This window comes from Otolemur garnettii, unplaced genomic scaffold (assembly GCF_000181295.1).
Source record: "Otolemur garnettii isolate 467f Iridium unplaced genomic scaffold, OtoGar3 scaffold00116, whole genome shotgun sequence".
Lineage (NCBI taxonomy): Eukaryota > Metazoa > Chordata > Mammalia > Primates > Galagidae > Otolemur > Otolemur garnettii.
Window position 1 is genome coordinate 6,763,385 of NW_003852511.1, and position 23,144 is coordinate 6,786,528.

General features: G+C 40.0%; 1 pseudogene and 1 gene segment (V, D, J or C); one reads left to right on the forward strand and one right to left on the reverse strand.

The window, feature by feature from the left end:
- Window positions 1-985, reverse strand: part of LOC100959471 — a 72,969-nt pseudogene extending 71,984 nt beyond the window's left edge.
- Window positions 986-22,010: 21,025 nt separating this feature from the next.
- Window positions 22,011-22,618, forward strand: LOC100960402. The segment is given in 2 exon segments: window positions 22,011-22,075; window positions 22,209-22,618. Coding segments are annotated over 2 exon segments (456 nt in total).
- The last annotated feature ends 526 nt before the right edge of the window (window positions 22,619-23,144 follow it).

Below are 23,144 nucleotides of genomic sequence, written 5' to 3' on the forward strand. Positions count from 1 at the left end.
CTGTTGTGAATTCCATTGAAGAAATCACAAAATTCTGATGTAGGTATATTGGGTGGGGGGAGGGACAGGAGATGTGCTCGTGTGGAACTGAGAATGGAAGGTTGCTAGAGAGCTGAGCCCTCACCTCTCACCTAGGGAAGCCCGCAGAGAAATTCTAAAACTGGAAACCAAGGGGCAGCAACATGGACACTTATTTGATTCACTTCATGATCAAGTTAAGGAGCAAATTCTGAGTCAACGGTTCTGGACAGAGTCATAGGGTCTGAGAGTGTTTATTCCTAATGATCTCCAAGGTGACATCCTTGCTGAAGGTCACAGACCACACACTGAGCACAGGGATTTAGAATATAGAAATAAATGTCAACACATAATTGAAAGAGCTGAAAGTGTCTGCATCCAAAAAATAAGAAATAGGGTAGAGAGTGGGGTACCAGGCAGTTATTTTTTATTTAAAAAAAAAAGCCACGTAGAAATGTTCGACTCTTTAACTGATATGTGTGTACAAAATAGAAACTAAATTTTTTTTTTCTGTAAGAGAGAACAGTATAAACAAATGTATGCCCGCACATGTGTGCATGCACACACAAACAATTCATCTGATCTGGGCACCAGTACCACAGTAATGGGTGATCCAAATATCATTCCCAGCCATGGAACATCCATGATGGCAGGATCTCAGAATAAGTGGAAGGAGTCCACCTGAGGAGTGTAGCAGCTGGTGTCGATTGTTAGGTTGTCCCCCTCAGCTACGGACAGGATGGCATTCATGTACTTCTCTGTATAACTCTCACAACCTCCAACATTGACAAATGCTAAAAAGGCATCAGATGAAAAGAAATGTCTTACTGAAATCCAACATACCTGATGTTCTGGGTCCCTGCTTTGTGGTGGAGATGCACAAGAGCTTCCCATCAGCCTAGTCAAATCTGCACTGACCTTCTCCCAGGATTCCTGTAGTTCTAGCACCTCCCCTGGCAGAGGGCATGGTACCAGACTGACTGTCACAAAGTTCATAATGCAGACAACTTTTCTCCCTAGAATGCTCTTTAGAATTTTGAGTTAATGTCACACATTCAGGTAAAAATGAGACTGTAACCACCAGGCTGATGTGGATTCTAAATAGGCAATGAATTCCTCGCTATGACACCAAAAGCCCTCCAAACAAAATCAAAATTAGGGGCAACATCCAAATTTAAAATGTCTGTGCATCACAGGACACCATCAACAAAATGAAAAGACAATTTACAGAATGAGATAAAATATTTTAAAATCATATACAGGGTGGACATAACATTCATGTGCAATTTAAAATAGTTTAATGTAGTAAATTCCACAGAAAATTTATATCCACCATGTAAAAACAACATTAACAACAAAAATACAAATAACCTTATTACAAAATGGAAAAATCACTTGAAAGGACATGTTTCCAAAGATGATCTACAAATGACAAATAAGTATATGAAAAGATGAAGAGATGCTTAATACCACATGTCAGACCAAGGCCACAATGACTATCATGTCACACTTATTAGGACGGCTCCTATAGAACAAACAAACAAACAGGAAATGCCAAGTGTTGACATGGCTGTAGAGAAATTAGAACCATAGGCACTGTTGGTGGGAATGAAAAAATGGTGCATCTTCTGTGGAAAACTATACAGTGGTCCCTCACAGAATTCTCATATGATCCAGCAACACCATTTCTGACTACATCCAAAAATACTGAAAGAATCTCAAAGATATACTTACATAACCATGTTCACAGAGCATTATTCATATCAAACATGGAAACAACCTAAATGTCCATCCACAGATGAATGGATAAACAAAATATATACATACAATGGATAATATTTAGTCTTAAAAAGGAAGGAAACCCTGTCTCATGCTATAGCCTGGATGAATCTTCAACACTATGCTAAGTGAAATGGGCTGGTGACAGACAAATACTGTATGATTCCACTTATATCAGGTATCTAAAGTAGTCAGATTCATAGAATATAATGGGTATGAAGTTTTGCCAGACAAAAATATTCTGGAGGACTTAACAGTATTAACACTACTGAATGGTACATTTAAAAGGGTTAAGATGATAAGTTGTATGTTATGTGTTGTTGTTTTTTTTTTTTTCTCCAAAAAATTTTTCAAAAACCAAAGCGGGAGATAAAGGGACTCACTGAAGCACAGACTGCCAACATGGGGTACAGTCTGGGTGTGTGAAAAAGGAAAAATACTTTCTGCATTTTCACTAACTTTAAAAGTAGCACATCCACAAATCTCAGCCATAGGCATAGTGGAACTAATAACAGTCCTGTGGCTCTACCTCCAGTGTAAATCACAGATGCTTTCATAGGACATGGTGGTGGCCATAGACTCTCCACATACCATTTATTCTCATCCTAACTCAGAATCACTGACTCTAATTCTATATTGCCATTTTATTCTGCTCAAGTTTTGGCTTAAGACTACTCAACACAACCTAAAGTAGTTATGCCCAGCTGGTCCACAAAATGAGGAATCTCTAATTGATATTAACTCTTCTCTCTCTCTTATCCTGAGGTCCTTTTGGTCCCTAGCTCTGCAAATTCTATCTCCAAACCTCTCTCAAATTCATCTAGTCCTGCTGACTTTTCATTCTGATGTCTTTATTTCAAATCTTTATGGCTTTGCTTGATCATGGCCCTGATTAAATTTCCCTTTATTCAAACCCAAGCCCATCCCTTCAGGATGTCTTCTGATGATGAAAAGTGATCTCCCATCCCAGGGTCCCCCCCTCTTCCTTCCAGATTGTCTGGGCCTTCTTTCATTTGGGGTCGCCAGACTCATCCCACATGGTCCATCCTGGAGAAGACACAGCCCGCCTCTTCATTCCTTCAAACAATCCATTCCCATTATGATATTTCTTACCTCTAGTTGGGTGTAAGGGTGGTGTACACCTGTAGTCCCAACCATGCAGGAGGTTGAGGCCATAGGATAATTACATTTATAATTTACCCTTAGTTACTTTGAAATATATCCTTGAATTGTGCACATTAGGTGATATCCTGTAAATGTCTTACCACAAAAAATAAGTAAGTGAGGTGATGGTTATGTTAATCAGTTTGATTTAAGCATTCCATATGGTATATCAAGTCATCATACTGTATCTCATAAATGTATAAAGTTATGATTTTAATTAAAAATTAAAAGAAAAAAGATTTTTCTCTATAGTTTCTGCATAAATTTTTTCTTGAATAAGATAATTGATTCACAAAAAGAAAGAGAAGTAAACAAATGTTAGAAAATGCCTGTTTTGGTGTATTTTTAGATCTCTCAAAATTATATTTCCATAGTTATAATCAACATTATTCAATTCAAATGTGTTAATTGAATGTCAGAGTACTTAGTATCGCTTGATATTGCTGTATTTTTACTTACTGTATTGTGAATATTAGATATCTTTTGTGAAGATTAATTCATTTCATAGTCCATCAAAGATGTAGATATGCCACAATTTTCATCATTTAATCATTATTTTCATTTTGTAGAAAAATAAAAAAGAGTAGGTTGCTATGAGCTATGACGCCACAGCACTTTACCTAAGGCTACACAGTGAGACTCTGTCAAAAATATATAAAAAGTAAACGAAAAAGATATTTGTTTCCTCTAGTAACACAAAGTGTTTCAAAACGTCTGAACCTAAATAGTGTCCCTTGGAAAATATGGAAATATTTGAAAGTTAGATGTACACTGAACACAGTAGGACGCGCAGAGACCCCTGAACACTGGACATGTGGTTGAACTGCGAGGGGTGAGGGCTGGGAAAGGGCAGGATTCCTGAGCACGCGCTTGCCCGGGGCTGACTTCTCTTCTCTGACCACCAGAGGCGCTGTTTTCCAGGCACTTGCTTGGCGCTCCTGTTTACCCAACCCCAGATGGTGCTCCCGCGCCTTCAAGGAAGTGAACATCCTCCCCCAGCCCCCAACATTCACAATCCTACAGTCTCTCTCCCCTGCTGCAGCCAAGGCTAAGCTTGAAGGAGGAGCTTATGCAGCCTCCAGGAAGGGGAAGATTTGCATGGAGATCTCCCGCTCTGAGGATCAGGGTGACATATAAGAATTGGTGGACTCAGTTCAGTGAGGCTTAGGAAGCAGCGCCTAGGACAGGTTGTCTGCACCATGGCCTGGGCTCTGATCCTCCTCACTCTTTTTACTCACTACACAGGTGGCTTCTTGCAGGGAATGCAGGGAGGCGGCCATCTGGGATGACAGCCTTGCCCTCCTCCCTGGGAACAACGTGTCCTCACTGATCTCTGTGCTGCTCTTTCCTCACAGGGTCTTGGACCGAGGTTGTGTTCACTCAGCCTCAGTCTGTGTCAGTGTCTCCAGGGCAGAAGGTCATTATCTCCTGCACCCGCAGCAGCGGCAACATTGCTGACTCTTTTGTGCATTGGTAGCAGCAGCACCCGGGGGGTGCCCCACCACTGTGATCTATAAAGATGACCAAAGACCCTCTGGGGTTTCAGGTCGGTTCTCTGGCTCCATCGACAGCTCCTCCAACTCTGCCTCCCTGACCATCTCTGATCTGCAGACTGAGGACGAGGCCAACTATTACTGTTTGTCTAGTTGTGACAATTATTACCACACAGTGCTCTAGACTCATGAGGAAGTGAGACAAAAACTTCCCAGAGCTTCCACGCCCTGGGTCTGCCTTCAGCCTGTACCCACCATGATGTGCTACACTTTCCTGTCTCCTGCTTTAAGGATAGAGCTGAGATTTTCTGCTCAAGCGTCCTTCTTTTTTTTTCCTCCTAAACACAAATTTCCATGTCTTGATAAATTATTTTCTAATGTCTTTGATATCATTTCATGGAGGGGGTGCAGTTTAAAATAGGGCTTTTGAGCCTTGGCACTATTACCAGTGTGGGCTGGGTTATTCCTTGTGGTTAGGGCTGTTTTGTGCATTCTGAGATGTTCAGAAGCATCCCTGGTCCTCATGTATCAGATGCCAGTAGCAACCTAATGCCCAAGTAGTGACAAACAAACAAACAAAAGTCTCCATTTATTTCCAAGCATTCAATGGGCATAACATTTTCCCAGTTTGGGAGCTAATGGGTTAAAAAAGCATATTCTTAGCTATTTAGGAAGCCTTGGTTTGAATCCTCTGTGTGCCATCCAGCTGAATGTCAAGCTGGATGTATTATCTCTCTGTGCTTTTGCTTTTCCATGTGTTAGACTAAACAATTACACATAAATCAAATGATCATTTTGGTGGGGGGAATAATATTCCAAGCACCATGAGATCAGGAAACCTGATACTCAGTCACACAGAATGTCCTCACAACCAGCATGGAGTGAATTATTTTTAACCAGACTAGGTATGTAATTAACATTTCTAAACTTTATACAAGCACATGAAAATCTAATACAGGTGTCACTCAGCTTATGATGGGATGGTGCCCCAATAAACACACTGGAAGTTAAAACTACCCTAAATCTAAATTTTCTTGCATATTATTCTCACAAAAGTCAAAAAATCATAAGTTGTACCATAATGAGTTGGGGACTGCCTATACAGCCACTGTCATTTATTCTCTCAGGAAGTATGGCTTCAAGTATAAGTTACTAAGATGAAGAAAAATATGACAAGGTCCTACACTCTCAAAATTTATATTTGAAGATGGGAATGAGACAAAAGGCATGGGAAGCCACGTAACTGAGTGGGAAAAAAATGTCCTTTTATTTCACCAGAGAGTCTGTGCTCAGATTTTGGCTCTACCTGTTTATAAGCCCTTTACCTCCACTGTACAGTATGGCCACCACTAACAACATGTGGATGTTCATATTTAAAGTTAAGTTAATTAAAACTAAACAAGATTTTAAAAGCTTATCTTCCATTTAGACCAGTTAAATTTCATCTCTGCCTAGTGGCCATCATATTTGACAGGTTGGTACAGAACATTTCCATCACAGTAGACTATTCTAATGGATAGTTCTGATGTAGGCAAATCACTTAGTATTTTGTTACTTCTGTTCCCTTACCTGTAAAATGAGATGTTTAAAACTCTAATAAAATTCCAACCGTTTCCACAATTTCCAACACCCTGTCCGTGGGGAATATACTGAACATTTCAATGCTACTGAAATGAGCCTGGGTTCTATATAAATAGCTTTTTCCAGTGAAATGAACAGAGTGAGATGTGTTATTTCTTAGTAGCAGACATAAAACTAACATGTTCAGTGCACCCCATAGAATTTTTTCTGCCAGTCTGCATCCTGGAATGAAAATCAAATGGACCAGAGGCACAGCCAATTAGAGTTAGAAATAGTATATACACGAGAAATAAGCTTTTGCTTTTGTATGTCACTGAATTATTGGTATAATGTTACTGCAACCTACCCTGCCCTATCCTATTATGAGTGCTATAGGAATTAAAACTGAAAGTATGTGTGGGAGATGGGGATCTACCGTCACAATTATAATGAACTATTAATGAAATATATAAAATTGGTTTTGGTGCAGAACAGGAGACATTGCAAAAATTGTTTATGGAGGTTGCAGAGATGGTTTTCCATTTTATTCATTGGCAAATATTTCATTAAGGTGTCACCTGGGAAACATGAAAGAGAGAATATAATTCTAGTGAACTGATGGTTGTAGCTTAAGAGGTTGAAAAGCTGATTAGAAATATGGGTTAATTCACATCGGTGGAATTTTGAGGCATACTACTTTTGAGAGAATCTTAGAGAAAATTGTGGGTGTTCCCCTCACAATCAGAGGAAGAAGGCATGAAAGACAGTCAAGAAAAAGAAAATTGTAGACTTGAGAAGGTAGTTATTCTCAACTGCAAACACTTAAAGCCAAATCTGAAAATGTTTGAGTTAAACAATGGCAGGTGGGTATTTTCAACTTCACCAGAGAAGGGAGGTTTACATCCAAATCTACTTTCTTAGCATCTGGTTCCCATCTTCACATTCATTCTTCTGATTTCTAACTTGGAAATCCACTACAGATTGCCTCCTAAGCATTTTCAAAATCATCCTCTCCTTTTGATTTCCCCATTGGTTCCTTTCTTTGAACTCTCATTATTGTCATATCACGGCAGGGTCACCCCTCCCCTCTGCACTCCTCACCTGCAATGTCCCCTCACAGCTGCCCTCCTGGGAGCTGCTGTGACTTTTCCTGCTCTGAGACATGTTACCTTTTTCTCTTCTTAAAAGGCCTAAAATTTTTATTTTTTTTTCCTGGGAGCACACTCCCAAATTTCCCCAAGAACAAAATTAAAGATTGTTCACTCTAAGAAAGTTTCCCAAATTTCCCCATGTAGTGGGTGACAGTGTTAAAGACACCTTACTGTGTTACAGAATTTTTTAATATTCACTGTGATATTTATTCCTCAGAGGTGAGGGTAGTTTATTTGCGATCACAAACTCCAGAAAAATTACAGAGTTTAGGAAAACTGATCTGAGCCCAGTAGTTGGCACACAGTCATCTCAATCAGGATGTGTGGAATCATGGTGAAAAGGCAAAACAACAGACTCAGGACCAAGAAGAGAGTGAAGTTTTACATGTGGTCACCAGGGGGCACCGTAGGACAATTTCTGGGCCTGAAAAAGCGGAACACAGTGCTCATTGATGTGGACTCTGCAGCTGTGTCCTCTCTGCATGTGGTCCCAGCACCTGCTTCCTTGCAAGCTCTGCACATCAGTTAATTTACTGTCCACAATCCTCCCAGGCCATGTATTGTGGTAACTGTTTTGCATAAACAGTGCCTTCTCTGTGAGACCTTTGAGAATGGATAAGACAGACTGGGACAGGAGGAACCACTGTGAGGATGGGGGTCTGTACCCACCACGACATGGGCAAGTTTTCCACACAGCTGTAGGACACAATTCCTCTTCTCCTCCTACTCTTACTTTACTGCATAGGTTAGTATAGGCTTTGGAGTCTAGGATCCGCTCCCCTAGTGGACCACTCCCTGGCTCAGAACCCCAGCAGGCTAGCCCTAGTCCCTACCCCAGCACCCACAAGTGTTTGAGGTTGCAGGTTCCTCTCCCAGCCTGTGCTGACTCAGCCTCCCTCCCTTTTTGCATCCCTGGGAGCATCACCCAGACTCACCTGCACCCTGGGCAGTGGCTTCCAAGCAAGTGATTTCTAGGTACGCTTATACCAGCAGAAGCCAGGGACCCTTCCTGGAGATACCCTTCAGGTATCTCCTGAGCTACTACTCATAATCCAAGGAGCCCTCCCCGGTACCTCCTATACCACTACTCAGGCTCAGATAAGCACCACGGCTCTGCGATCCCCAGCTTCTTCTCTGGATCCAAAGATGCCTTGACCAAGGCAGGGATTCTGCTCATCTCTGGGCTGCAGGCTAAGGATGAGGCTATCACTGTCAGTCCAGGAACAGTGATGATTCTCATAGTGGCACAGACAGATGGAGAAGGGGACATATACTCCACAGGCACTGGTCTGTGACTCTGCTGAGACTGGAAGGCACCTACATTGTTCTCATAAAAACAAGAATCTCCACTCGGAAATTTTCTCCCACTTTTTCATCAAATAGATATAAAGAATAAAATCAGCACATTGTACCCCATAAATGCATTAAGTATACATGAATTAATAAAAAAAATTAACATTTTTGCTCAAACCAACACAAACACAGAAGTGAAAGGATCTGAGAGGAATTTCTTCTGCTCACCTATGTGGACCTGAAGTTCAGCATCATCCAGAGGGCAGCTAACAGGGAGGGATCGTGTCTAGTCAGCATGGGAGCTGACCTGTGGTCCTCCCCCAGGGGCCCTCTTCATGGGAAGGAGAAGACTCATCAGTCCCCAGAGACTCCTTGTTCTCCCGTTCACTGCGGGGTGCCTTCTACACATATTTCAGATCCATCCTCACATTAAAGGCAGTGACAGCACCAAGCATTGTCCACAGAATTCATTGTCAACTGAAATTCAGTTGTGAAGATGGAAACAGGAACAAAAATGACAAGAATTTGTGGCTTTGGAGGTTGACAAATAAATACTTTGATGTCCATTAGTTACCAATGTCAAGTATAGTCCAGGGGAGTACAAGGAGCTTATTTCTTGATTCTGATGCCCACGCTGGATGGAAGTTGTACAGGTGTTTTTAAGCTTATAGTCCAAATCATTGTAAATCATTAATTATATATTCCCTCCTATTATCAAAACTAGATAATACTTGTTATTTTAAGAAAATTCAAGATTAAAACATATCATGTAAAGGGGATAAATACCGTTTATCTCCGTGGTAAAATCAATTCTATCTTCAAAGAAATCATTGTGGATGTGTTTGACGACAATGGGCACAGTGCTGACCTTCTGTTCAATGAAGCAAAAAGTGGTCTTGAAACAGTAGGATGCCATTCCCATGCAATTCATTCCTCACTGTGGTTTTGACTATATAAAAAAGGATAAGGATACTATGGGCCAGAAATGGAGATTCTAAAATATAGGTATCTATCACACTTGCTTGCTGTTAATTATCATAACATGCTTTGGATGAACAACACATGTTTTTGCTAAAACATATTCATTTGCAATTATCAAGCAAATGAATATGTTATGTTATGTTATCCTCCCAATCATGTACCTTGTCTAATATTTATTATCTGCTTTTATGGCATTGCCCTTTTCTCAGTGAAAGTAAATGTAATTGGAAACCTCAGAGTATTAACTTACTCTTGTTTCTCAATCACACTACATGTCTAGTTGATAACTGGAGCTGGAGAAGAAAATCTTAAACATTCCTCAGATTTGCCCCTCTCACTTCTCTCTTTTTTCTTTTTCTCTGTAGCTATCATGCCATATCTCACCTACGCTGTCGTCTTTGAGTGACAGTTGGCCTAAGTTCATCCTTGAACTGTGAAATTTGTCTGAAACAGATGACTGAAAAGTCCACATTTTTCTCTTTTCTTTTATTTTTTTCTTTCCTTTTCTTTTCCCTTCCTTTCCTTTCCCTTCCCTTCATTTCTTTCCCTTCTCATCCCTTCCTTTCTTTTCTCTTCTCTTTTTTCTTCCTTTACTGAAAACATCAATATATTCTCAAGTCCATAGAGGATACAGTGGCCAGTTCTCACTGTAGCAACTAACACTCACCATTATGTCCACAACAGCTCTTCTCAGGAGACTCCCCTGAAGCTCCCCCATCCTTTGCTCCATTTTGCACCACATATAGTATATTAGACACGCGGGTACACATTGCCTTGAGCCTCTCGGTTTGCGGCAAGTCACACAGTCACAATGGAAACAGGTACAGATTTTGTTGCTTGGAAGAAAGGTGCTTTTGTACCAAACATCTAAAAAGTGAAAGTAGTTTTGGTATTAGATAAAAGGTAGAGCCTGGAGGAATTTTGAAAGGCATGTTAGCAAAGGCCTAGATTGTTTCAAACATGCTGTCTCTAGAAATGTGGGTGCTGACGACCATGCTGGAGAAGGCTCAGAAGGAAAGGAGGAAATGTACGGGAAATTGGAGAACAGGGCACCTTTGCTGTGTCATGGAAGAATTCTTGGCTGGGTTGCGTTTTGCACTTGTGGCAAAAGCTGAACTTGAGAATAATAAACTTCAATATTTAGCTGAGATTTCCAAGCCAAGTGTTGAAGGCATGTTCAAGTTTCTGCTCCTTCTTTGTTGTAATATGTGTGAAGCATTAAATAAAATGAGGGAAGAACTCTTTAGCAAAAAGGAACCGGCTTCAATATTTGGGAGTTTATCAGAATACACTTGTGGCCGTGCTGACAAGTTCTTGTTTGTTCCCTCTTTCCCCAAGAGACCCCAGAGGTAACTCATCATCCACTGTCCCCAGCTAGCTCCCCCATCCTGGATGGGGTACAGTCCTCTCCCATGAGGGCTGAGTCAGCAGTATAATCCTGTCCTCTGTAGGAAGCCAGGTGTCCACTTTTCACACAGGTGTCCTCAGAGAGCGAGCAGGTGGTCCTCACTCCCTGGGGAGAGCGTGATTCAGAGGGCAGTCTGTAATCAGAGAGCCTCACTTCACTTTATTCCTACTAGAATGACAGGCACTCTCCCCATGTGTGGTGAAAATCAAATGATGCATCACATGTGACATTGTCGTCATGAGCCATAGGGGGCTGCGCCTTCCAGACATGAGGCTCACAGCTAAATCCTCGTGCTACTGTGGTTGTCATTCCAGGCACCCCCATGGTGTTCCAAAGAGCAGCATCCTTTTATTCCTTCCCTACTTGCTGTGGGGCCCAGAAAGCAGGACAGTGACAGCCCCCTCTACACACAAAGGTGGCCGCTCTCTCCCTGTGGTCTGTTACACAAGCAAGTGACTGTACTGACTTCTGCCTCTGTGTAGCCATTCCATCCCATCAGTCGCAGGTGAGAGATATTTTCCTTTTGCAATTTGAAGGGGGTCAGGGGTAAAGACAGACCATTTTGTAAAAATGCTCTGGAGAAATTCCTCCCTTACTCTGTGAGCCACAGTGCATTTGGGAAAGAAAAACAAAAACAAACCAACAATTAAAACCAAAAAACAAACAAACAAAAAAAGTACGTTGTGTACTTTTTTTTTTTTTTAACATAGAATCTCACTCTGTTTCTCACTGGGCTAGAGTACAATGGCATCAGCCTCACTCACAGCAACCTTAATCTCCTGGATTCAAATGATCACTTGGGAGGCTGAGGCAAGAGAATTTCTTAAGCCAAAGAGTTGGAGGTTGCTGTGAGCTGTGACATCACAGCACTTACTGAGGACAACATAGTGAGACTCTGTCTCAAAAAAAAAAAAGAGTGTGTGTATGGGGGTGGAACAGGATGGGCTGGCGGCTTAATGAGGACAGTGGCTCTTGGAGTGAGATGGGCACTGTGTAACTAGACCAATGAAGGGTTTCACCTTTTTTATATTTTAACACATTTGTATATATCCATGGAGTACACATGTAATTTTCCTACTTTGATATACTTCTTAGTAGTAAGCTGAGGTCTTCAGTGTATCCACAGTGTAGCCACACATAATGTGGTCACCAGACAACCTCCTATCACACAACCCCTCCCACCTAGCCCTCGTATGAGTTCCCCCGTCCATCATTTCACACTCCAATTTCTGTGCATAAACACTATTTATTTCCCAGTCCTAAGTGATAACATGTAATATTTATCTTTCCATATCTGACTTGTTTCACTTAAGATAGCAGTCTCAAGTTTCACCCACATTGCAGCAAAATATATTATCTCATGGTTATTTTTATAGCAGAATATTACAGGCAATCCCTGGGTTAGAAATGAGATAGGTTCTATAGGTTTGTTCTTAAGTTGAATTTGTATATCAGTCGGAATGGTTATATTTACCTATCACCTGTAATGGTCTCTCTTCATAATTTTTGAGTTATACATCAGTCAGATGTTTGTAACTTGGGGACTGCCTACATTCCACTGCATTTTATTTACCCAGTATTCTGTTGATGAACCTTTAGGTTGATTACTTGTCTTTGCCATTGTGAGTAATGCTGTGATAAAAATACAAACACAAGTATCTTTCTGATAAAATTATTTCTTCTCCCTTGGTTATATACCCAGTAGCAAGATGGTTGGATTGTATGGTAATTAGGGTAGTTCTAATTTCAGTTATTTGATAAGTATCCATACTGTTTTCCATAGAAGTTATCCTAATTTATATCTCAACAAGAGTGTATAAGAGTTTTCTTTTCTCTGCATCCTCAACATCTGTTATTTTTTTGATCTTTTTAATAGTAGTCCTTTGGATTGGTATAAGATGATATCTCACTGTGGCTTAATTTGTATCTCTCTGATGAGTAGGGATGTCGGACATTTTTATATGCATTTTTGTCTTCTTTTGAAAAATTTATATTCATATTCTTAGCCTAATTGTAATGGGATTATTTGGGTTTGTGGTGGGTGTTATGTCTGAGTTGTTTGAGCTCCTTGTAAACTCTGAGTATTAGTCCCTGTTGGATATATAGTTTGCAAAGATTTTCTCCCATTCTGTGAGTTGTTCATTCACTCTGTTATTGGTTACTTCTTTTGCTTTGCAGAAGCTTTTTAGTTTAATTAAGGCTCATTTTTCTATTGTTGAAAGTTTAATTAAGTCTCATTTGCTTGTGCTTTTGAAGTCATAGTTAAGAATTCTTTGCTTAAACCAATGTTCGGAACAGTTTATTATGGGTTGTTTTCTAGTATATTTTATAGTTTCAGGTGATACATTCAAGTCTGTAATCTACCTTGAGTAGATTTTTTAGATGGTGAGAGATAGAGGCCCCGTTCCATTTTTCTGAATAGAACAAGATAATTTCCAGCACCATTTATTAAAAAGGGTGTCTTTTCACCATTGTATGTTCTTGTCAACTTTGTGAAAGATTAGTTGGTGATATGTGGCTTTGTTTTTGGATTCTTTCCTCTGTTCTCCTGATCCGTGTTCATTTTTATATGAGCGCCATGCTGTTTTCATTACTAAAGCCCTGTAGTATAATTTGAAGTCAGATAATAAGATGCCTCCAGCTTTGCCCCTTTTGCTGGGGATTGTTTGGGTATTCAGGCTCCTTTTGGTTATATATAAACATACGATATTTTTTTCTATTTCTGCAAAAAAATTACAATGGTCTTTTGACAGGGATTGTATGTGTCTAGGAATTTAAATTTATGTATCATTAATTACTTAATAATATTAATTCTTCCAATTAATGAGCTTGAGATGTTTTTCCATTTGATCGTGTTATCTACAAGCTTTTTTTTTTTTTTTTTTTGCGGGGGCTGGGTTTGAATCCACCGCCTCTGGCATATGGGGCCAGCGCCCTTCTCCTTTGAACCACAGGCGCCACCCTATCTACGATTTTTTTAATCTGTGTTTTCTAGTTTTCCTTTCAGAGATATATAGTTCCTTCATAGTTCTATATATTTTAGTTTTTATAACTATTGTAAATGGTTTGCCTTCTTGATTTTATTATTAGCTAGATTGTTACTGTTGTATAGAAACACTACTTATTTCTGTATGTTGATTTTGCATCCTGAAATTTTACTGAATTCGTTCATTAAATCCAGAAATTTTGTATGTAGTTTTTAGGATTTTGTAGATAAATGATCATATCAGTAAACAAAGGTAGTTTGATTTCCTCTTTTCCAACCCAGATGCATTACTTTTTGTTGTTTTTCCTTCGACTTAACTGAACTGACTGGGACTTCCAGTACTATGCTGAATAAGAGTGGTGAAAGTGGGCATCTTTGTCTTGTTATAGTTCTTTGAAGGAATGCTTTCAATTTTTCTTTATTTAGTGTGACATTTGCTGTGAGTCTCTGGTATACGGCCATTATTGCTTTGAGGTGTGTTTCTTCTATGCCTAGTTTATTTAGGGTTTTAATTATGAAGGAATACTGGATCTTATAAAATTCTTTTTCTGCATATAATGAAATGATTTTTGCCCTTAAATCTGTTTACACAATGTATCACATTCATTGATTTCTATATGTTGAGCCACCTTTATGTTCTGGTATATGACCCACTTATTCACGGTGTAGTGATGAACTGGGTTTCCTAGCATGTTGCTGAAGATTTTTTGTCTATGTTCATCGGGGATTTTGCTGTGTAATTTTCTTTTTTGTTGTTGCTGTTTTGTCCTTGTCTCATTTTGGTATCAGGGCAAACTCCCTAAAATGAGTTAGGGAGAATTTTATCCTCCTCAATTTCTGAAACAGTTTTAGAGGTACTGGAACCAGTTATTCATAATATGGCTAGTAGAATTCAGGTGTAAATACGGTGACACTTGCTCTTTTTTATTTTTTTAATTTGGATTTTATTCCTGTTTCAATCTCACTACTCATTATTGATCAGTTCATTTCTCTTTCTAGTTCAATCACATGCATATAATGTATGCATCTAGGAATTTAAATTTATGCATTTTCTTTAGGTTTTCCAGTTTGTGAGTATACACACATGGTTGTCCATAATAGTCTCTGGTGACCTTTTATATTTCTGTAGTATCAGTTGAAACGTATCCTTCTTCATTTCTGGTTTTGTTTATTTGAATCTTGTCTCTATTTTTTTTTTTGATAGTCTAGCTATTGATTTTTCAATTTTGTTTGTCTTTTTGAAGAAATGATCTTTTATTTCATTGATCCTTTGCATTGTTTTCTTGTTCTATATCTCATTTAGTTCTGCTCTGAGCTTTGTTATTTCTTTTCTTCTGCTAAATTTGGAATTGGTTTATTCTTCTTTTTCTAGTTATTTGAGATGTGTGTTAAGCTCACAAATTTACAGGATTACAAACATGAACCACCACACCTACCCTTCATTCATCTGTGTTTTACTGTTTTCAGTGTGCAAATCTTGCACCTCCTTGTTCAAATTTATTTATTTTTTGGTGATATCATAAACATGATTGTTTTCTTGATTTTTCAGCTAGGTTGTTATTTGTGTAGAGATGAGTTTTGCATGTTGGTTTTGTATCCTGCAACTTTATTTAATTTATTTATTAGTTCTAACAGGTTTTTTGATAGAGTTTTCAGAGTTTCTATATATAGAATCACATCATCTGCAAATGGAGGTAATTTACTTCTTCCTTTCAGAGAGAGATGGTTTCTTATTTCTCTTGATTACTCTTACTGGTACTGACAGTACTTTGTTGAATAAACATGGTGAGGGGGGCATCCCTGCCTGGTCCCATATTTTAGTGGAGAAACCTTTCAGTTGTTTCCTGTTAATTGTGATGTTAGCTGTTATTTTTTTCATAAATAGACTCTATTGTTTTTGAGAGATTTCCTTCTATATTTAAGGCATTCCGACTTTTTGGTATCACACCTATGGTTCATCTTATAAGGGTACATCTGAATCTTTCTAACTGTAGAATACAAATGTCTTAACACAATAACTAAGAAAATGACATGAAGGCTATGATAACCAGTTTGATGAAAATATTTCAAATTATATACAAAAACAGCGCATTGTACCCCCTTACTGCATTAATGTACACAGCTATGATTTAATAAAAAAAAAAAAAAGAAAAGATGCTGAAATTTGTCATATGTTTTTCTGCATCAGTTGAGATGATCATGTGTTGTCTATCTATTCTGTCAATATGATTTAACAATGCTTGGTTTGCATGTGTTAAGTTTTGCGTGACAGGGATAAATTCCACATGGTCATGATATATAATCTTCTTGACATATTGCTGAATTTTTTGCTAAAGTCTTATTATAGATTTTTGCATCAATGTTTATCAGAGATATTGTCCTCTGGTTTTCTTTTCTTGTGGTGTCTTTGTCTTTAGTGTCAAGGTGATACTGACCTTGATAAATGTGCTATGAAGTAGTCCCTCTGGTTCTATTCTATTTTTTGAAAGAGCTTAAAAAGTATTAGTGATAATTCTTCTATTAGTATTTAGAAGAATTCAGTGGTGAGACTGTCTGGATCTGGCCTTGTCCTTTTGGAAAGATTTAAAAATTACATCTCTAAATCATTTTATTTACTACTCCCCTATTTAAGCTTTCTATTTCTTCCTGATTCAATCTTGGTATGTTATAATAAAATTTATCTAGTTTTTTTTCTATGTTATCCAATTTGTTGTCATATAGTTATGCATAATAGTTTATGGTTTTGTTTAATATTTGAGACATCTGTTGTAATGGATCCACTATCATTTCTAATTTTACTTATTTGATTGTTGTCTCTTTTTTCTTACCCTACATAGAATTTAGTCAATTTTTTTCAAAAGAAAAACTTAGTTTTATTCATGTTTTTTCCTCTGTTTCTTCTGTTCTCTATTTGATGTATTTGTATTCGGATCTTCATTGCCCCCTTCTTCCTGCTAACTTTCAGCTTAATATATCTTTCTTTTTCTAGATCCTTGAGGCATAATGTTAGGCTGTTTGTTATCTTTCTTTCTTTCTTTCTTTTATTTTTTTTGAGACAGAGTCTCACTATGTCACCCTCAGTAGAGTGCTGTGGCATCACAGCTCACAGAAACCTCTAATTCTTAGGCTTAAATGATTCTCTTGCCTCAGCCTCCCGAGTAGCTGGGACTACAGGTGCCGGCCACAAAGCCCAGCTAATTTTTGGTGCAGTTGTCATTGTTGTTTAGCAGGCGTGGGCCAGGTTCGAACCCACCTGCCTTGGTGTGCATGCCTGGCACCCTAACCACTGAGCTATGGGTACCAAGCCATCTTTCTTCTTTTTAATTTCTGTAAAATTCTCCTTTAGAGCTGCTATTCCTGAATCCTATAAATTTTGTTATGTTGTGTTTCTGTTATCATTTGTCTCACGATATTTTAAAATTTCCCTTTTGACCTTTCCTTTGAATGATGGGGTGTTCAGAAGCATTCTGTTTAACTTCTGTCCATTTGTGAATTATTCAATATTCCTCCAGTTACTGATTTCTAGTTTCATTCCCTTGTGGTGATAAACACTATTAGATATTATTTAAATTTTCTTGAATTTCTTAAGGTTTGCTTTATGACCTTAAATGGTCTACTCTAGAGAATGTTTTTATGTGTACTAGAAAACAATGTACATTCACCTGCTGTTGAATAGAAATTTCTATATAGAGAGTGGACATAGAATTCGTGTGTAATTTGAAGTTACAACTATTTTAAATGGCACATGAACTTTATCTACACCCTGTATGTCTATTTGGTCCATTTGGTATAAAGCACTGTTCAAGTTCAGTATTCCCTTATTAATTTTCTGTGTGGTGATTAAATGTGGGATATTGGAGTCCCCTACTAGTATTAAGTTGCTATCTGTTTATTCCTTCATGTCCATTAATATTTTCTTTATATATGTAGGCATTCTGCTGTTAGGTGTGTGTGTACTTGTGATTTTTATGTCCTCTTGATGAATTGACCTCTTCACCATTAAATAATGAACATCTTTGTCTCTTTTAACAATTATTGTTAATGTTTCACAATAACCTGCCCAAAGCAAATATAAGGCCTCTCTGTAGGATAATAACATCATTCAAGATCTCATATCCCATGATAGAATTAATGTGCACAAATATGATCTAATAAAAAAACAAACAGAATATATAATACTCAGCAAAACTATATCCATATATGACAGATTAAGAAGACATAGACAAAAAAGAACAAGTAAAAAAAATAGAACCACAGGGACTCAAGTTGGAGTTACAAACACAGAGTATAAAATAAGACTCTTCCTATATTCCAAGAACTAAAAATCAAAATTAAAAATTTCATTAGTCCCCACTTGTGAGCATATATCCAAAATAATTCAAATCAGAATTTCAAAGGGATCTTCATACACCCATGTTGATTGTATCATTTATTCACAAAAAACAAGAGGTAGAAACAATTGAAATGCCCATTGATGTGAATGGATAAAGAAAATGAGTTATATGCATGTAATGGAATATTACATACATTACAAAGGAAGAAATATTGTCATAAGCCACAAAATAAATGAAACTTGAGGGCATTATGCTAAGCAAGATAAGACAAATATTTTACAATTGCACACATACAAAGTACCCAATATAGTCAAAATCACAGAAACAGAAATTACAAAGGTGGTTTCTAAAGGATGAGGAGAACAAGAGGAAAAATACTGTTAGATAGCTATATACTTTCAGTTTTGGCACATTAATGCCTTCTTCTGTTAGGTCTCTGGGCTGATGGAATTGTCTCTGGGACGATAGTTGAATGGGGTTGTATCTGGGTCACATGGCTGTTGGGGCTGTAATAGAAACCATAATAGGAGGGGAGGCACTTACTTTAAGTCTTAGTCAGCATAGAATCCATTTAGTCCGTGGGTGGACTGGACTGTATCCTGGACTTTGGACTTTGGACTTCAGAGAGCTGGTGCAGTGATAAGGATCCTCTTTGGGCCTATTATCAGGTGTGTGGGACAGCTTGGCTTCCTCTTGGCCCCATGTAAGTCTCCTAATGGCCACTGAGTAGATCCCTAGACAGGCAGTGCCACCCTAGTCCCTAGGTGGGAGGGACTGAAACTGAGTCACAGGGATGCTTCAATATTTACAGCCAAGACTGAGGTCTTCATGCCTGACTCTGGGGTCACAGATGGGTGTGTCTCCTAGTTGGTCCCTGGGAGGACAGCCTGATCTCAGAGTACAGGCAAGAAGCAGGCGTCCTCAAACTAAGGCCCATGGACCACATGCGGCCCGCCCAGGACATGTATCCGCCTGTCAGGTGTTTTGCTACTGCTGCCTGTTCTTGTAAACTATAGTCCAGCCCTCCAATGGTCTGAGGGACAGTGAACTGGCCCCCTGTTTAAAAAGTTTGAGGACCCCTGAGAATATGAAGCTGATTTACACGGACAATTTAAGATCAGCGATAGGACTGAGGTAAAGTCACAACTGAGAGGGGGTAGACATGAATGTCGAGGCCATTTCAGCATCTGCTGAGGCATGTTGATTGTCTGGTCTGCTTTTGGGAGCACAGATGTGTCTGCCTCCCTCTAGGATCCTGGGTGAGCATAATTCTCTCAGACTAAAGCAGAGAAGGTGGGATCCAGGGCTGTTTTCTGATCTCCTGTGAGACCTACCTTATCCACACCTGGGTGGGCATGAAAGTAATAAATTTCCAAGTCTGTGGAAATTGGTGTCAGAAAGACATAGAGCTTCTCAAGAATACTACACATTGAGGCTGTGGCTGTTCTTTGGGTCCTTTTGCTGTGCTGAATGTTCACTCCTCACACAAACAAAGGAGCACTCAGTAAGTCCAAACAGTGAGGAGTGCACTCTGTGAAGCTAAGAGATGAGTTCTGATGAGAAAGTTGGAGCCTACAGAGGACCCTTGGTGTCCTTTGTGAAGAAAGGCAAAGGTCAGGTAGGCCCCCTCACAGAGGCAAAGACACAGCCCAGGATGCTGACAGTGCCTTTCAGACACGATGCTGAACCAGGACAGCCAGCAGGAGGCGCTGTGGGCCTGTGTTTGGTACATACGGTGAGGCCACAGCTGGGGTTCTTTGGCTGGTGCCCTGTGCCTGGTGGATCATTCCTCCCAAGACCCTGAGGATGCCCACATCAGAAGTTAACCAGACTCACACCTTCCACAACCAAACTCCCAGGCAGAGGGACCCAGAATCAGTCATGTCTCAGGGAGGTGCTTGGAAAATCAGAGAGGTGGAAAATAATTTTAATGATGGGCTCCTACCCCTACCAGAGTATGGGGAATGATAAAGATTTGGGCATCTCTGTCTCAGCTGATGGTCTTGGGAAGCAGATGTCTGGAGCATCTCCACCATGGCCTGGCCTTTTTCCTCCTCATTCTCACCACTCTCTGCACAGAGGACTGGTGCCCAGCCTGGCTGGTGGTTGGGCCCTACACCTTCTATCTCTGTGAGTCAATGAGCTTTCAGGGTCCTGGACATGGTCTTTGTGACCATTGTTATTGCTGGAGTCTGTGGACCAGGAAGTCACTACCTTGTGCTGTGGTAGAAGCAGCAACATTTGGATCTTATCATTTGTGTTGGTACCAACTATTACTTGTGTTTGCCCCCAAACACCAGATTTGTGGAACCACTAGCCCCATTGTACTTCTGCTAGCTGGACAAGAAAGACCTGACATACTGAATGTCAGATGGAGTCTTCAGAGTATGAGTAGGGAGGGGGGAAGGGGGGCAATTGGCCAGATCTCACCTATGTGTACATTGTGAGGGTGTTCAGTACACCCCCCCTGGTGAAGGGCTTAACTACAACTTGAACTTTACCTTAGAAATGAAAACAATGTAACCTAAACATTTGTACCCTCATATTAATCTGAAATTTCAAAAAAGAACAATAAATAAGCAAAATGTAAAATATAATAAGATGCCAGTGAGAATGTGGGGAATCACAAACTGTCAAATGTGGGGGCATAAACATGTTCAGCCATCTGGAAGAAAGGTCCTCAGCACACACAAAAAATAAGTGTGTTTGCACATGCCATGCAGCTGTCTACCCTGTACAGCTGTACAGAGGGAACTATTTATGAGAGGATCCTTACTGTGAGCAAAGTGTTGCATGCAAGCTAGTTGTCTAACACAAGGGGAATTTATAACCAACACATAGAAGGTGGGATGCTAACCAATTGGAAGTAATAAAATAATTTCATGTAAAAATGGATAAAATTCAAAGTATAATTATCAGTTTAAAAAGAAAAAAAAATCCACTAAATAAAAAGCAAAAGTCCTAAAGAAAAAATGTGAGTTGTTTATTGTAAAACACAAACTCACACTGTAACATTTGCAAGGTTGTCCCTGTATAATGGGTGTTGGGAAAGTAGACAGGAATATTATTTACACTTGAGTGGGAGGGTCTCAAGCAAAGAGACATATATAGTGGTTAAAAAGTAAGTTAAATAACAATATAGAGAACTTTCAGAGGCTGACAATGAGAGTGCTGCTAATAAGTGTGATTAAACTCCCAAAAATGGAAACATAAAATATTCTTTATTTCTGTAGATGTAACAGACGATGTCAGTAAAGTAATGACATATGTGATGCTGATGCAGGTGGAAGGCAAGCTCTCTGTAGGCAAGAGAATCACTTAGCCTGGCACTCGGTATACTGAGAATTCCCGGCTTCCTTGTATCTTTCACCAACATTGTGAACAGTTCAGAAAAGAGGGTCAGGACACCCAGTGTTCCTCTAATTCCTCACATCTGGAATGCCCAGGTGTTTCATAAAGAAAAGTAGGGTTTGGGATCTGAGGGCAGTGAGGAGCAGTGGGGGATATTCCTGAGATGGCCCCACCCATCTGGGAAACCTTTAAGGGCCTGCAGGGGAGTTCAGCCATCACAGTGTTCACTGTGTTAGATTTGGGCTACAGCACTGACCTGAAGGACCCAGGGGTCATCATGAGTCAGGCCACCTCCAACCAGGGGTCCAGCTCCTGGCCTTTTACTCTCCTTTTATGCTTTCTCCTGCTGACCTGTGAGTACTCAGGCAGGTGGCCCAGGAACAGACAGAAAGCAAGGTCTTATTTGAATATAGTGACTCCACCCCCATGAAGACTGTGGGAGATATAAGGAGAGTTAGTAGAGTTCAGTCTCCAAATCGGAACTTGGGGAAACAGAGCCTGAGTCTGCACCATGAGCTGGGCTCCTCTGCTCCTCACCCTCCTCGTATGTCATACAGGTGAGGGTGCCTCTTACAGTGGGTGTGGGAAAAGGAGCTATGGGATCCTCACCTAGTTCTGATCCACACTCCTCGCTTTCACTCACAGTGGGCTGTGATCCCACTCTCACTGTCCTCTCTGTTCTTCTTACAGTGTCACTGGCCCAGGTAGAGCTGACTCAGCCACCATCGATGACCATGAACCTGGGACAGACAGTCACAATCACCTGCACTGGGAATGGCAATAATGTTGGTAATGAGGGAGCAGCTTGGCTGCAGCAGCACCCAGGTCGGTCCCCCAAACTCCTGGTGGACAGGGTGCACAATCGACCCTCAGGGATCTCAGAGAGATTCAAGGGGTCCAGGTCAGGAAACATCGCTTCCTTGATCATCTCTGGGCTCCAGGATGAGGATGACGCTGACTATTTCTGTACAGCATGGGACAAGAGCCTTAATGCTTGGCACAGTGCTTCAGGCCAGTGGGGAAGTGAGACAAAAACTTATGAGCTCCCTTGGCCTCACTCAGCAGCACATGGGAACCTCACAGAGCACCGGGTAAACTAGACCTATAAAAAGGATAGCTTCCAAGTCATAATATTGTGTACTATTCAAGATAGTAAAAAATAATAACATGAATAAAATTAGTAACTAACAAGCCTGTGTAGGCAACACCACTGAGAATATAGCAGGCTATTTGCTATATGAATGTATATGTGCCCTAGTATTTGGTACAAAGAAATATAAGGCTTAACTAAGTTTTCTCAGATTTTTCATGGGTACTTGGTTTGGAGCTGCTGGAGTCCATGCTCAGATTATCCATCTCTTTGCTCTTGCCATTCCCTCCAAGGTCACCAGCAACTACCTTCCTCCTTGTAGTCTGGGCACATGTCCTGACCTCTCATTAGAGCACCCTAATCCCTCTTCAATGGGGATCCCTTGACTCACACCATAGATTCAGACATGAACATCACATTTGATTGACGCTTCCGCAGTCCCACTTCCCTTTCTATCCCCATCCCCCACTTCCCTGTCTATCCCCATCCCCCACTTCCCTGTCTATCCTCATCCCCCACTTCCCTGTCTATCCCCA